General features: G+C 42.3%; 1 protein-coding gene across 1 annotated transcript; it reads right to left on the reverse strand.

Annotated features, from left to right (window-relative positions):
• Positions 1–990: 990 nt before the first annotated feature.
• On the reverse strand, positions 991–4350 carry LOC136425785 (claudin-7-A-like). The gene is made up of 3 exons (XM_066414732.1): positions 4068–4350; positions 2199–2357; positions 991–1859 (listed from the first exon to the last, which is right to left on the reverse strand). The coding sequence occupies exons 1-3, from the start codon at positions 4246–4248 to the stop codon at positions 1687–1689; spliced, it is 513 nt and encodes a 170-aa protein (XP_066270829.1). The 5' UTR covers positions 4249–4350; the 3' UTR covers positions 991–1686.
• Between the last annotated feature and the right edge of the window lie 12333 nt (positions 4351–16683).

The raw sequence follows: 16683 nt of genomic DNA on the forward strand, positions 1-16683 counted from the left end.
AATTTAGGTTACCCAACGTTACATCCTCTGACTTACCTGGGTAAGCTATGCAAGCTGTTGTACCCAAATATGTACCGCAGATCTGCCACAGCCCGACGCTTACCTTGTTGTACGGTAATAGTAGTTTGCCGCCAGGCGGTGGTCGCGAACCCCACCACGTACAGTAAGGTCCCGAGAAGTGAGCTCCCAATACCCTCCTTTAAAAAACCTTTACGGCTCATCTTGTGACAGGTTTTTGTCAGATTTTACGACTCGATAAAATCAGTGACGCGTCAAGAAAATCAGTGCCCTACAAGGAAGTAAAGCCACTCGAAAATTAATGAGACAGACTTGCGATCGACGTTTGAAACACAAAATGGAGGCGTTGCTTTTCTTTTCCATCACGTGATCAAAACTAGGCACGTGATTGGTTGAATTCAGTGGGTACGTACGTAGTAATCTCGTGACTTGCTTTTCTCCAATTATACGTCAGGATAAAATCAATAACGTAGTTGAGGGTAACAGAAGACTGAAATAAAATGGCAGCGACAGGTTGCGTGTTTGGGAAAACTTATGCTTCAGCGACTTGAATGACAAAACAACTCTAATTTTTAAACTTGGCACCCTTTAAAGCCATTGGAAACCCAACGTTAAGTCATAAAATGTAACAAGATGGATAAAAAGATTACTTACAAATATCATTTTGGACGTTGTCAGAAGATAAACCTATGCATCGTTGCTGTAATAAGATCATTTTGTTGGTTATACCCCCATTTCACTGGTCGGCGATGGCGCTGCGCTCTCGCTGCGACCTAAATCGGATTAATACTCGATTCCATAATTGAAGTGTCAAACAAAACGTAAAAGTATGGCTGAACAGGCAACAAAACACACAAAACGTAGAAGGATCTTTGTTTTTTTAATCAATAAAATTCGCTGAGCGCGCGATGAGAGCGCCGACCAAGTGGAATGGGAGTGTAAAGGGCAAAAAAATGTATATCAGACGGAAGGTTTCGAGTGCACGTTTTTATTCACCATCGTTCAAAACAGAAATAACCATGATTGCCTTAACATGCAACTACATCCTCAGATCCTGTCGATGACCTGGACACAAGAAACTCTTTCGACACACCTTAATCGACACAACGTATTCACTATCACGTTCTGAAAGAAAATACAACAAATTTCCAATAGAAATAGACTTAAAAGAAGTGAATATGTTGATATTTGTTTTGTGCATAACCACTACAAGTATGTGCCATGCTGTGTTTCTATAAAGTACTACATGTAGTTAACATTTCCTATTTTCATAATGTTGTTGACAAGCAGAGATGTTAAAAGAAGCTATATGTTTGCAAAGCAAGCGAACTTTCAGGACTGCGCTTTAAAAAAGCCTTCTAATATGTTACGCCAAAAATAGCTACTCAAGCAACTGGATAAAATTTTGAAACGATCTAATACGTTAGTTCGCGGGCGCAGCGAAATGTATTGTGGGTAATATGTCAAAGGTGAAGGCCCCTTACTTGTAACCAGTTCTTATCGGATAAACCTGATACATGTCATTACGTCATGACATGATTTGTTCATGTCTCCGTGGACTTCAAATTTGACATATCACCCACAATGCACCTCGTCGCGCATGAGCACTTGGAACCACGAAACGGCTTATTGCGGCATTTAATTCAGTCACGGAGCACAGGCAGCTCGTCACTCCTGGTCCTTGCGCCCGGCAACAATCATGGCGACGCCTCCCCCGATGGTGAAGACCGCCTGAGCCCAGGTCAGGTGGAAGGAGTAGCCATACGGCACCGAAACGCCCGGCTGGAGGTCAGCATTGATTCTGCCGGCAAAGATGGCGGCAGCGATCACACCACAGACCCCTGTTGGAAAATGAATTAATGATTGAATGAATATTGATGAAGGTTAGACATCCAGGTAATAAGATACGCCAAAATTAGTTACTCAAGCGACTGGCTATTAAAGCTTTCAAACATTCAAAAGTTTAAAGCAGCATCAGCTATCTTTCGTCCCCCACTGACGAAAGATAGCAGATGCTATCTGAAACGCCTGACTGTTTCAAAATCTTACTCAGTTGTTTGACTAACTAATTCGGGCGAATGTGAATGAATGAAGACATTCATTGTACACGTATACCCACAAGGAATTCGGAATTTTTTACCCTACTCTGCTAAAAATAACAAAAAGGATGTTGAATTTACCTCCAGCAATAGTCAGGGCACCTCCAATCAGCTTGCCTTTGTTGATGTTCTTCTTCGCGGCGAAGCAGGCCAGAGCTATCCCAGGGATGAGCATCAGCGACCCGATGATGGCGAAGGCGCGGGTGGCATGGAGGACACCGGACATAGTCGACAGCGTATCTATGGAAACGAACAGGGTATCATTTGCGTTTATATAGAATACAACACGGGGTATTCCGTATAACCCGAGGTACTGGCCCGACGGAGGGCTGGGACCGAGGGTGATGCGGAATACACCGTGTTGTATTTCATTTATGTCATACCTTGGTCATACCCACCCGAGAAAACACACATTTCAATGCGGAATGCGCCAGAAGTTGGGGGAGTTTTTTGTCCTGGAACACAAAACTGCAACAACATTGATTCTAATCTCCGAATCTGTTATTCGAATTTCGGACGGCGGCGCAACCGGCACGCTCGAAATGCATTCGAAATATTCTATGGAAGCCTGTGTGATAACACTCCCGAACCCTATGTGATCCGGATAGTTATCACACGGTCCGGAACACCCGTATCAGGCCCAGGCATGACATAAAAAGTATTATTTAATACACAAACATCACCGAAGCTCTACTGACTCCGAAGAACAGTGATGGATGTCTCTCAAAACGTCCGGAAGTAAATCTCTGAATTCTATTCAGCTACTAAGATTGAATTTTCTCTTGGGCTCCCTTGGAAATCAGTTACTCAGTTAACTTAAGCTCTATACATACCAAAGATCATGAAGATATGTCAACTCTTTCTTGAGTTATTCTCTTTCAAAATCTGTAAGAACTTGAACTGGCTCCTTCGATTAGAGGGTCCAAACCTATAACATTGATTTCCCCCCTGTCTCAAGGGCTATTTACTACCAAAAAAATCACGACCTTAACGTTTCCAGTACACGGCATATTAAAACCGGAAGTTCTGCTGTAGTACCATGGTGGTAGGGTTTCGTCAAGCCCTACCCACAATGGAGAGAATGCATTGTAACAGACAAAAACATTCAACGTATATTATATCAGTACGCCATTTACGTTCATATTCTTGTAGTTATAGTTTTTAGAATAGAATCGACTAGTTTAGTATTCATTGTATCGATTGCCTTGTCATTGCAGCCATACATTGTGCCATGTACAATTGTTGAGCAATAACGTTCATTCACTCATATATCTCATTCATACCACATAGCTTGAAGACAATCGCGCCTGTGCACTTTGAGTTCTGAAACTGAAATCAAAGTAAAAGGCCAACTTGCCTCAAGTAGGCTTAGCAGAGTCTCCATCGCAGGCTCTATTGTCCTTTTTGGGGCTTATGATACACTTTTTGCTGATGACTTTGTACTTAGTATTACTGAGTCGTTTGCGCCGGCAACTGGCCTAGTGGTTACGGGCTGACTGCACAAACGACACAGTACAAAAGAAACCATTATCAAAACGTGTATCATAAGACCAAAAAAAGGCCCAGAGAGCTCAGTTGCTTAGGAGAACAGGCTTAGCGAAGCTCACGGTAAGGCAAATTCCAGACGGGGGATTAAACTTCAACTTGTAAGAGTCTGTACGGGCGTTAAGAGGTTGAAATTTGAGTGTGTGGCTCCCACGGTGGATTCAACAATGAAAAGGGCACGGCATTTGAGACATGTACATATGCACGCCATGTACGTGTAGATTAGAATGCCAACTCCAGTCACTGCCAGACACATTACACCTGAGGCCTCTGGCAATCACGACAATGGCGGCTTGGGTTTCAGAGGAACAAGCGCTTTACTTGTTTTTTTTTAGAGCAATCTGAGTAAAATCAAGGTAAAACATATCAAAGGAACCTATGGAACAAATGTATCCTCTGACTTACCTGGGTAAGCTGCGCATTTTGTAATACCCAGTATTGTACCGCAGATCTGCCACAGCCCGAAATCTTCTTTTGCCAACCCTTGTTCTTCTGCCTCCATCCATGCGGGAGTCGCTATCCCCACCACGTACAACAGGGCCCCGAGAAGAGAGATGCCGATACCAACCACAAGAAGTCGGTTCATCTTGTGACAGGGTTTTTTTGGTCAGATTTTATGCCCCGATCAAATCAGTAACGCTGCGAAAAATCAGTGACCGACAAGGAACGCAAGCCACTCGAAAATGAGACTGACTCGGGATCGTCTATCTCACGTGATCGAAACTAGGGGCGTGATTGGTCAAATTCGGCTGGTACGTAGGTAGTGATTGCCACGTGACTGTTTGTGTCAGCTTTTACGTCACAATAAAATCAGTGACGCTTAAGAATCTAGGTGATCGACAAGAAACGTAAGTCACACGAAAATGAGACAGACTCTGGATTGACGACGAAGCTCAAGCCGTTGGCAGGGCCCTTTGACCCTTTGTTTCTAAACCACGAGATGAGTCCGAAATGTTTGGAAAGAACCCTGGAAAGAATGAATTAACGTAGTCTCTACCAGACTAACTACACCGGCTATAGGAAGAATATTTGGCGGGGGACTTTGGCCATGGAGGGTTACATTCGCAGGCCTAGTTAGGGTTGCAATATTGGACCCTCTCTCCGTAGCCGACTCCCTTCATACAGTTGACTCAATTTCTACTATTTTCCCAGCGGCCCGCGGAGGCTGGTAGAGCCTAGAATTAACGTACTCTTGAACGAACGGACAAAAGAGTCTGTGGTGGTGTCAGGACCACCAAAAGGGGCTTATCGGCTCGTCAACAGATGAGTTTGACATACCCGTTTACGACTTCAGTTTTGGGTCCAATATATTATTACTAGTATGTCGGCCACTGAACACAAAGGGATGTCGGATGTTCCCAGGGAAAGTTCCCCTTTGAATCGAAATCCTAGCAAACAATACATTTTTACAGGATATTATAATTCATTTCATTGCACTGCTGTAGCCACAAGGAAACACTCTGCCGTTTGTATATGCATCGCACAGTGGCGCATTTGGTATGGAGTACACAGTATTTGACCAGTGTCAGCCATGGACAATGTAGCCTGGAAACCAGATCCTTCGCGCAATGAGAGACGATAAACCATTTTGCCGGGGAAGGCCTAGTAGGGGATAGAAATGGCAGCCGGTCTTTCTTGGCAGCCGATCTCTAATATCTATCGCGAGAGGGGCCCGTGTGCTATCTGTCGCGGCGGCGCAAGTTGCTTCCCCGACCGAAGGATTAGCGACTGGAGCGCGGTGGTCTGGTACCCAGGCTACGGACATTGTGGCCTCCTCCGTTTCCGACGCTGATTCGCGATTTTCAATATGTTGGGGACTTTTTTTTTTGCTGGGGAAACGTGTCCCGACAATAAACGCCGTTGCCGGCTAGAAAGCCTGCAAAGGAGGTTAATAGCCTTCCCGGGCTAGCCTCTACCAGGCTCCACAGGGCCCTAGAAAAATAGTAGAAATTGGCCAAATAGACACGGTCAGATAACATGCCAGAGGAGTTATTCCGCTAAAAGGAGTAGAGTTGGCGACCTAGCTAGAGGCTATCCCCGGGTGAGGACGCATCCTCTACCATATACCAAGGAGGTTAAATATATTTAACCTCCTTGCATATACATGTATAGAAGTCATTAATCATGGCAGAGTGACCAGTCGATTTCTTTAAATTCAATATGACATTCAAGAGGGATCTAAGTAAAAAGAAGGCTTACTGGTACTGCTGTATGTATGTGTCGCATCAACGACTAGGCCAGGGTAGGGATCAGGTTGTATGAACCCTTGTTGTGCCCGATTGGGACTAGACTTTGAATTGGTCAAGTGCGTCGGCCTAGTGGACTTGCCCCTTTTGTTTTGCAGATCTTAGTGTCATTTTGATTTAAGTTTGAATGGTATGATGAATCAGTCGAACACTAATACATGTAAGATATGTAATTTTTTAATAGACGTTGGCTTGGTATCACTCATTAGTATTTTATTTTCACCGCTCAAAAACTGTCAAGCTGCTGCCGTGACCGATGCACGACAAGTTTGTTCCCAAGACAGGACGAATGAATATTCATGATCAGACGTGGGGGGGGGGGGATTGATTATATGCAAATTACGGAACTCAGGAGTTGATCTACGTAATTTGTAAGGTAAATTCATATTTCAAATGTGTTCCATAATAAGAACTTCATACACATGACATATGTAATCTAGAAAGGCAAGGAACATCGATAGATATCAATCATCAAAAAAGATACAGGGGGTGATTGTAATGTACAGCCCCCATTCACACACACAGCAGTAGCTCGGACTACTAGCTCCTGTGGTCCACCACGTCTAATATAATCTGCTTGAACTTCTCCAGTAACCCAAATACAAATAAATTCAGATACTCAGATATACACGTGACAAGAACTTCGTACACATGACATATGCAATCTAGAAAGGCAAGAAACATCGATAGATATCAATCACCAAAAACATATTGCATGACTTACGGGGAAATGCTCAAATAGCTTACAGGGGATGGTTGTAATCCCCTTTTCACACACACAACACTAGCTCCTGTTGTCCGACACGTCTCATATTAAGGACATTATATAGACTTACAGTATATACTTATTCTGTCTGGAATTCTGCTTGAATTTCTCCAGTAACGTTAACCCACATACAACAGCAAAAAGATTTGCTGCCCCGTAGCTTCCAGCTGAGACACCTCTAAATTACGTACTCAATACTTACTGCATTGTTTTATATTGTATCATGCATTGTTTTATATTGTATCATGCATTGTTTTATATTGTATCATGCATTGTTTTATATTGTATCATGCATTGTTTTATATTGTATCATGCATTGTTTTATATTGTATCATGCATTGTTTTATATTGTATCATGCATTGTTTTATATTGTATCATGCATTGTTTTATATTGTATCATGCATTGTTTTATATTGTATCATGCTATGAATTGCCTAAGTGTCTAATTGTCGTTTTCAGTGTACTTGTAATGTTGAGTGGTCGGCAACATCAGCTTGTCTGTCTGGCGTTCCACTGTGTATTGTATTGTTGCAAGAATAAAGAAGCCAAATACAAATAAATTCAGATAATCATGTATACACAGGTTACACTTGTCTTTAGACTTATGTAAGCTAGCGGACTCTCTCTGAAACTTCTGACTCTTTAGAGAACCAAGGAGATATAATCTCATTGAGAAAACCTATCCCACTGCTTTACCTTCCTGAATGTTTGAGCTTCATCAACGTGCACTTATCATCGTTTGTTTAAAAAAGTTAGACATCTAGGTAAAAATATGTATTTTTAAATACATATTTTTACCTAGATGTCTAACTTTTTTAAAAATATGTATTTTCATATACATATTTTTACCTAGATGTCTAACTTTTTAAAAAGACAATTCAATCTTAGGGCCCTGTCACACTTGTGCGTATATTCAAGTTCCGCAGTAAAATTTTTTTGGTTTAAGTCAATTTTCCGTGGAGGAAGTTGTTTTCTTTTTTGACCCACCGTTGATGAGCAGTCTATTTATCAAACCAAAGAAATCACTTCTTCGGCTGCAAACTTTACCTAAACCAAAACATGTTAATACGCAACTCATGCGGGCTTGTATATACGCACAAGTGTGACAGAGGCTTTAGTAACTGGATTAAATTTGGAGATTACTTCCGGACGTTTCGTGTGACATCTATCACTCCTCTTCATCAGCACTTTTCTTTATCGTCATTCTACAGACTCTGAAGAACAGTGATGGCCTGTCACTCAAAACGTCCGGAAGTAAATCTCTGAATTCTATTCAGTTAATAAGATTGAATTTAAAATTCTTTAAAAACGTCATAAACTGTCGGGATCACTTGGCAATCAGTTACTCAGTTAACTGAAGGGACTACCCTTAACCCTTAAGTTGCCAGATTTTCAGCCAAGTAAAAATACAACATGTTTGACCCCGCCCTCACGAAACCCGCGAAACAGCCGACGGCCCTTAAACTCCCGTTACTTCGAGCGCTACACGCACGCAAATCTGTTTTCATCTGGGGAATACCCTATCCTGGTTATAACCGTGCGCAGCACACAAGGCATGTTTCTGTACCCCTGATAAAACCGGGACTGGCAGCTTAAGGGTTTTTAAGATTTAGAAATATTTCTTTTTTAAAAATCAGCGTGGTTGGAAACCATGTCAGTACGGCGGACAGCAGAAGCGTACTTCGTAGTCATGGCAGACTCGCCGGCCTGCCTGGTCCCTGCCTCTGCACGCCAACCCCAGGATCGGTTTGAAGAAGAAGAACTTCTGTCCGGTCTGCAAGGCGGACACGTTGGATCCCTTGACGCGAGCCTGCATGTCCGAGGGTCCGAAGCAGAGCTCTCCGGGGTTCTCTCTGCGGATAGACGCCAGCGTCTCCCAGTCGCCGTAGACGATCGGGTCGTCTCGGTCGTACCAGCGGGTCCAGTCAGGGCAGTCCGCGGGGGGCTCTGAAAATACACAAACTTCTGAGACTTGTAATGTCTTGTAACTGTCTGTCCGTCTGTCTGTTTGGCTGTCTGTGACTGTCTGTGGGGCTGTTTGTTTGGCCGCGGGGGGCTCTGAAAATACACAAAGTTCTGAGACTTGTAATGTCTTGTAACTGTCTGTCTGTTTGGCTGTCTGTGACTGTCTGTGTGTCTGGCTGTCTGTCTGTCTGTCTGTCTGACTGTCTGTCTGTTTGGCTGTATATGATTCTGTATGTCTATCTGTCTGCCTGTGTGGCTGTATGTCTGTCTGTCTATCTGTCTGTCTGACTGGCTGTCTAACGTATGTAATTGTGGCTTAAAGGCAGAGGATCTTGAACTCAACATACTGCTTATCTCTACATTCTATGATACACACTTCCTTCAAATGAGAGGTTAAAGAATTTTGATAATCATGTCTCCGATAGGACATGACATACTAGTAACCACATACCAAGTTTTATGACAAACCATCCATAGCTTCATCCATGCTGCTAAACCACAAGCGTGCATACATACATTTAAACATACATTCAAACACTAACGAAACATACCCATCTAGACCAAGCTAGAAATGCCGAAATGCTGTGATATAATAAAGTTGGTAAATGGTTATTCAGGAAATAACCATTATGTTAGATAACAACTTTTCAATGGTAGTGCCCCAAACCTTCGGTGATGTTGAGTGACGCTATGGTGGACAAAGCGGTGGTGGTTCCAATCTTTAGGGTGATGACGTCGTCTGTAGTATGGTCAGTCAACTCAGGAGACATTTGCTCTGGAACACTGATGCGCATGCCAGTGATGACGTCATGGATGTCCGTAATGACGCCATCCACAGATATGCCAATCATGTTAGTCGCCATGGAGACTGACGTAACGGTCTGCATGAAATTAAAAAAAGATTGCAAATGCTTCAAATATGAAATTAAGTTCCTGCTTGACTTAGTTGAGTCAAGTGAGCAGTTTGGAGCAGTGTACAAACTTTTAAGCTATACATACATACAAACGAATAGGTGCATATATGGAGATCTTTTTTCTGCTCATAGATGATCTACATTTTCGGAATTATGTGATTGTGTGACGATTCCCTTGCAACTCGTCAAATGTCTTCTTTGTGATCTTAAACACTATGGTGAGGTTTCTTACTTCCTTGTTCATTGCAACAGGTATCGGCTCAGCGTTACCAGCGCCCCGGTAGCGCAAGGCCAGCGTGACCATCGTGAGACCGAGGAGAGCGCACAGCAGCCCGATCGCCGTGATGCTCCAGGCGGCCCGGCGGGGCTTGGTGCTCGGACGACCGTCGGCGTCGTTAGCTTTGCCGTCGGTGTCTGTTGAACCACAGGAATGATCGTAAAGCCCCCCTCTCACTGACCCCGCGGCAAGCTAGCGGCGTCGCTGCGGCCGATTGAATTGACTAAGCACTCAACGACTTTCATCGACAAAAAGAATCTTTTTAAGCTTTTTGTGTTTTTTAAAATCTTTTTGGTCATACTTGTACGTTTTGAATGATATTCCCATTATAAAGTCAAGGGTAACACAAATCTATTTTAGGACGCAGCGACGCCGCCAGCGTGCCGCGGGTCCAGTGAGAGGGGGGCTTTAGCTAAAAGGCAGGCATCAAGTCACAATCGGCTCCCATCTCCGTTTCAATAGCCCTTGGTCGAGCAAATCACTACAGCAGGAGAATAGTGCAGTGGCAGTGGTGTATGTTCAGCTACCATACTCTTTCCCAAATGCTGAGTGCTAAAGCTAAAGGACATTTCCAAACCGGGGCCCGCTCGGTCTGTTTGCGTTAACGAAAATTAAGAAATTTATATTGAGACTATTCACAAATGGTGCTCATGATTAATTTGTTCAACTTTTTCGTGTTTTGTTGTCTTTTATATTATACGTTTCGTTCCCGCAAACTGCCCGACCGGGCCTCGGGTTTGGAAATGTGACCTTAGCAAAAGCAGCGAAAGCAGTATGTACCATTTTAAAAACTTTGTTATTACTCGGCCTGGGATTGAACTCACGACCTCCCAAATGCAAGGCGAACACTCTACCCACTTGGCCATTGCAAGGGTTAGAAGGCAACCACAGGAGACGGTTCTATCGGCTACAACATAGCATTCCTTCGTGCATGCAGACTGATCGACGGTTGCATTAATGATGATGATGATGATGATTGAAGACCTTTATTGTATGTTCGTGCCCCGAGGGGCTAGATACAGGTCGTTTAACACAAACCTAACTAACATCTAAGTGACATATACAGTGAAATATGTACAGTACATTGTGTAAACATACATGGTAGAAGAAAAGGATAAGCTAAGCTAATCTAGTAAAGTCAACTTCTTCTCGCTTCTCTGTACATGTGTAGATGTATGAACAGATCATGTTTCTTATACAAGGGTTATCTAGACGCAACAAAAATATGAATTTATCCGTTGCGTTTAAATATTCAAAGTATGGGAATTTCTCATTAATACATTTGAAAAGAACATTTCTTTCTATATCGTAAAGTTTACAATCTAAAATGAAGTGCCGCTCATCTTCTATTTGATTTAACTCACAAAATTGGCAAATTCTATGTTCTAGAAGCGTGCGGTTGTGCCTTCCTGTTTCAATATGTAATTTGTGACAACTAATCCTGAATTTAGTGACAGCTACTCTACGCTGTATGTTACTTATAGATAAATACTCTTCTTCCTTATACAGGGACTTAAACAGTCGGTAATATGAATATCCCGGATAGCGTTGGTCTTTGTGCCAAAGGCTTAGTATCGCACCCCGACCAAGCGACCTCTTTGAAACTCAGATTCGAATCAGACATGACCCAAAAAATTGCTTCCTAGTTTGCTTTAACGACTAAATCTGACAAAACAAAGTCGCCAGTGAGATGCTCGAAGGTGTTAGCTTTTAAAATATGTTTTCAGATTGACAATATTGGCACTTTGGAAATGATAGAAGCTGACCGCGATTTTTAAATTCAAAAAGGCAGAATGTCCCCAGTTTTCTATCATTAACCCATTAACCTCGTTAAAACATGGGGAAAGATGCAGCTGCCTTTGCAAAGAAATAAAACATATTATATGAAAGATAGAGTATATAGTGTATGCAGTAATAGTGTGTTAAGCCCATATCTCACTGAACCAGCGACACGTTGGCGACCTCGCTGTGACCGAGCGATTTGACACCGCGCTAAACGAATTTCATTGGTAAAACATTTTTACGCTTTATGTGTTTTGTTGTCCTTTTGGTAATACTTGCACATTTTGAATGATATTCCAATTATAAAGTCAACGGTACCGGTAACACAAATCCACTTTAGGACGCAGCGAGGTCACCAACGTGTGACGGGTGCTAGCCTCCGTTGCAGACTACTACTGGCTGTTTTCTTTTTCTTGTTACCGTTTTCTTATTACATTTTTTCTACGAAGGGATGCCGGGAAGGAAAGGAAAGGCGATCGTCCCTCGGCGGCGAAAGTCCCTAAGCCGGCATTAGAGAACCTTGGCCCGTGTAAGAAATCGCGTAACACCCCCCACCCATATATATACGCCGCCGTTTCAGGAAGTCTGCGAAGGAGGCTATGGCAGGTCCAGTGAGATATGGGCTTAAGAGACGATAACAGTGTTTCCAACATGGTGGCGTAACGGTAGGGTTTTCGGCCTAGAATCCAGCGGTCCCGGGTTCGAATCCCCTGACGCCATCGATCTTGTGCCCTTGGGAAGAGGGCACTATACGCGACTTTCCTCACTCCACCCAGGTGTAAAAACGGGTATATTATGTGTCGGGGTCACGACACTAGCAATAGCTGTCTGTGTCCCACTGTTGCCATTCTAATAAAATGAAATAAAATCAAACTGCACGGATATAATGGCATCAAACTCACCCGCGAAGTCAGGACGAACGTCGCAGGCCTGTTCGTAGTGGTGTCCGGTAAGACACACCGAGGCGCCCGGGGGCTGCCAGGGTTCCTCGTACCCGTCCGACATCCCTCTCGTTTGGCGTGAAAATCTTTCCTCAGCAACTGTCAACTGTCGGGCGGCGTCGCTCGTTGTGCTGGTCTGTTGTATTTCAAGCTCACCAACAGAGTAACTAGTAATCGTCTGTCTGGATATTTTAAGGGTTTGGGTCGTAAGCATTGATTATTCATGATGTTGTTGACATGGCCACGATCCAACCTTGAGCCCGTTGTATATGGAGGGTAAAACTATGTTGTGGCGTGTGTGTTTTTCCTAGGATCTGGATTTTGATGAACATTCAAATTGGCGTCCCCTTCGTAGAATAGTCTAAAATGATATCGACGTCTTTTGCAACTATAATTTTACGAAGTTTGGTCAATCTGTATGGAAAGATTGACCAAACTTCGTAAAAAACTTCGTATAAAATATTCACAACAAATAACAACTCTGCCCTCAATCTTTGGAAAATATCATATGTGATATGGCAAACAACAAGGCCCCCAAAGCCTTTACCTACCATTTCTTCTTTTTGTTATTCCAGGGTATGGCACACTCTGAAAGAACTTTTCCAGGAAAACCAATACTTCGTGGGTGCGGGGGTGTTCTTGGGGGCGAGTAAATATTCATTGTAGTGTAGGATTGGTCTGGTCAACACGATGTACACACGCTGTGTTCTTTTTATTCCTCTCAAATGGAAACAGACTTATAAGTTTGCAATGGTCCCTAAAGCAATTCAACTGGGAATATTGACTAAGTCACAGTAAGCAGAAATATATATATAGGATAGTTTTTATTGCACAAAACAACATCGAAAAGTCGCTACTGAGACCGATACAAGACCAGCTTGTTGAGGCCACCTAAGTCACACATCTTACATCACTTTTAATAACATTTAAAGTTATCCAATGTTAATAACATATCGATTGTCTTCATCTTTGAAGCAAAAGCGTTTATACAATATCCAAGGCGTGCTTTAATTCCATTATATGACTCTCTGTAGTTTGTTTATGTTTTCGAACATAAATAACTTTGTCTACTTTTATGCTCATAAACTGGCATAGAAATTGATTTGATTATATTTGATATAAAATAGAATGAATTGAAAGACAATACGCCATTGCCGCGAGTACATATTCATTATAGTGTGTAATTCATATACATATATCAGATTGGTCTCGGCAACACCCTTGCTGTTGTTTTTTAAGTTTTCTTATATGGAAAATATTCATATAACAAAACCCTTGCGGAAGTTAGTGCTCGTTTAAATCGTTTGAAAAATATGATTTTTTAAATCGATTTTGAAAAAAAATTGAATGATAATTAAATTCATGTGGTAGGTGCAGTCTGTATATTGCATCACATTGTACCAAAGTTGTACCACTTGTTTCTGCTGTAGATGCCCCTTTTTTTTCTCATTGCATGTTTGTTCTGTTTCCACCTATTTTTTTGAAGGCAAAAAATGTCTGAAGTGTCTTAAAATATTGGAATATTTCAAACCTATTTGAAAAAAAGTTAAGGATTACGATGTTTTAGAACACTTTTTTTATGTAGCAAACAGTGAGTGATTCGGGTAGTAACATCAGCTTTTAAAATTTTGCAACCTTTCATTTTATTAATGGCGATGATGATTGTATGATATGATTCTATCTTTGAAAACTTCATCATTATTTCTTAATCAAGGAAATAATGTTAAGCTATTCAAAGTAGTTGAAATATTTAACCAATACCTTCAATCACAAAAGAACATGCCAACTACAAGTAGATAAGTTTGTAATACAGAAAGAACCAGAAAATGCACAGTTAAAGTGCATAAGACACCAAAATACAACCTTTTCTTATTATCTGAAATAGGAATAGCATCATTCAAGGAATATAAACGTTCAAAACAAATACACACCCTTCTGATGTTATTCAACATTGAACCACCAGAAACCATACTTCCATGGATCCAGCTCTTTATTCTTATCTGATCTTCTCATGCTCACCAGGTGATCACATTAATCAGTGACTAATACCTGCTCATGACGTCACAATGAACACGGCAGCCGGTTCGGAACCTTGTGAAAAATATTACTTGTTGCGCAAACAGTGCTTAGATATCATGATAACATTCATTTTAAGGACATAACAATATCTATTTTGTTTGCTTTTAAAAACAACGTTCTTTCCGAGCCGCAGTGCAAAGTTCCAAATCGGCTGCCATGTTCATTGTGACGTCATGAGTGGGCAAGTCACTGATTAATGTAATTACCTGGTGGGAAGAATCAAAAGCTGGAGGTGTGATGTTTTGATGGTTCGATGTTCAATAACATCCGAAGTGTGAATATTTTGTGAAAATTTCTATGTTATCTAACAATGGTATTATGGTTTATGTAATTTCAGGAAATTCTTAATCTTGATGTCATTGGTGTCTTAAGCCCTTTAAGTTAAATCTTCGGCAAGGTTAATCTTGAACCTTCTTCTAGCATGGTGACAATATAGTCAAACCTGCCCAAACCACTGGGGAGGGGGGGGGCGATAAAATCAGGTCTATGTGGACAGGTGATCATTATATACTGTATCCTCAATGCCTTTGTGAATGAAAATCATCTAAGGGCCAAACAAAGTGGTTACATCAGGGATCTCCCTAAAAATGGATCAGTGGTGCCCCTCCATCCTGTTCTAATCCCAGATCCATCCTCTTGATTTTCGGAGTTTTCTTCCAATATTTCCCCAGCTAAGCCCATAATTTTGCACAAAACTCGAGATTTCATAAATTGCAGACAAGATGTAAAGCTGAAGTTGCAGGAAATGGCTTCCATTTGTGTCTGCAAAAGGCAAAATGCAACAGCTACTCTTGACAGGTGTGCCCCCTTGCGACACGCACCCTCTCCGCATCCTGCTCTTTATTTCTGGGGAGGTCCCTGTTCATTACCAGGTGCTCACTTGTATAGGTTTGAACAAGGAGGTTATAGGCAACCCTCTTGGTCTGACTGTATATCAATGGCCAGGTGGTCCTTATGTCGAGGTGGTGGCTTGTACAGGTTTGACTTAGCCGTGGCGACTACAGAAGTTTTTGCTTGTTATTACATATACTTATACATTAACTTGGGGGTTCTGGGGTTGCTAAATGGCCCACTATCGCAGGTAAGTGTGTTGGGAGTTCAGGGACCAAGCATCGGGGCCCGCCATGCAAGGAAAACGGCAGGACGGGCACCACCTGGATATTTTGTATGCACCGCCCCACGACTACGAAGGGCTAGTATATATAATAACAAGCAAAAACGCCATTCTGTAGTCGCTACGGCTAAGGTTTGACTGAACAATCTTATCATGGGCAGCAGAAGCGTACTTCGTAGTCCTTACACTGGCGCCTGTCTTCCTGTTCTTTATTGCTGCACGCCAAGCCCAGCTCGGGGGCGTAGATGGACAGTCTATCCCCGGTCTGTGAGGCCGGAATGTTGGAGCCCTTGACACGAGCCTCGATGGTCGAGGGTTTGAAGCAGATCTCTCCCAGGTTCTCCCTCCGGAGGCGGCGGAGGGTCTCAAAATCGCCGGTGGCTGACGGGTCGTCTCGGTCGTACCACGGGGTCCAGCTAGGGCAGCCTGCAGAGCGCGCTGAGCCTTCTGAAACGGGAAATGCTACTTGAAAGTTGCAAGTTTTGTTCAGGTCACGTAGTGTGTTTGAACTTTGTTGACAAATCAGCTTGGCAGTCGAGTCTCTCAGAGAGACTGAATCCGATTCATAGTTCGTCCTTTTTAAAACTTCATCATAGTTAGAATAACAATACAAAATCACAAAAGACAGTCAAAAATGAACATGACAACATGTAGTCTCAAGAGTTTTGAAAGTTGCAAGTTCCGTTCAAGTCACGTAGTATGTTTTAACTTTATTGACAATTCAGCTTGGCAGTCTCTTAGAGAGACTGAATTGAGAGAGACTGAATTGCGTAGATTAACAGTTCGTCCTTCTAAGACTTCATCATAGTTAAAACAATAGTACAAAATTACACAAGACAGTCAAAAATGACCGTGACAACATGTAGTCTCAAGAGTTTTGAAAGTTGCAAGTTCCGTTCAAGTCACGTAGTATGTTTAAACTTTATTGACAATTCA

Source organism: Branchiostoma lanceolatum, chromosome 19 (genome assembly GCF_035083965.1).
Source record: "Branchiostoma lanceolatum isolate klBraLanc5 chromosome 19, klBraLanc5.hap2, whole genome shotgun sequence".
Classification (NCBI taxonomy): domain Eukaryota; kingdom Metazoa; phylum Chordata; class Leptocardii; order Amphioxiformes; family Branchiostomatidae; genus Branchiostoma; species Branchiostoma lanceolatum.

Coding starts and splice junctions, on each gene's coding strand:
- LOC136425785 (XM_066414732.1), bottom strand. CDS start 4,248: ATGAACCGACTTCTTGTGGTTGGTATCGGCATCTCTCTTCTCGGGGCC. Junction 2,358..4,067: donor AAAATGCGCAGCTTACCCAG/GTAAGTCAGAGG, acceptor TCGTTTCCATAG/ATACGCTGTCGACTATGTCC. Junction 1,860..2,198: donor TGCCCTGACTATTGCTGGAG/GTAAATTCAACA, acceptor ATTTTCCAACAG/GGGTCTGTGGTGTGATCGCT.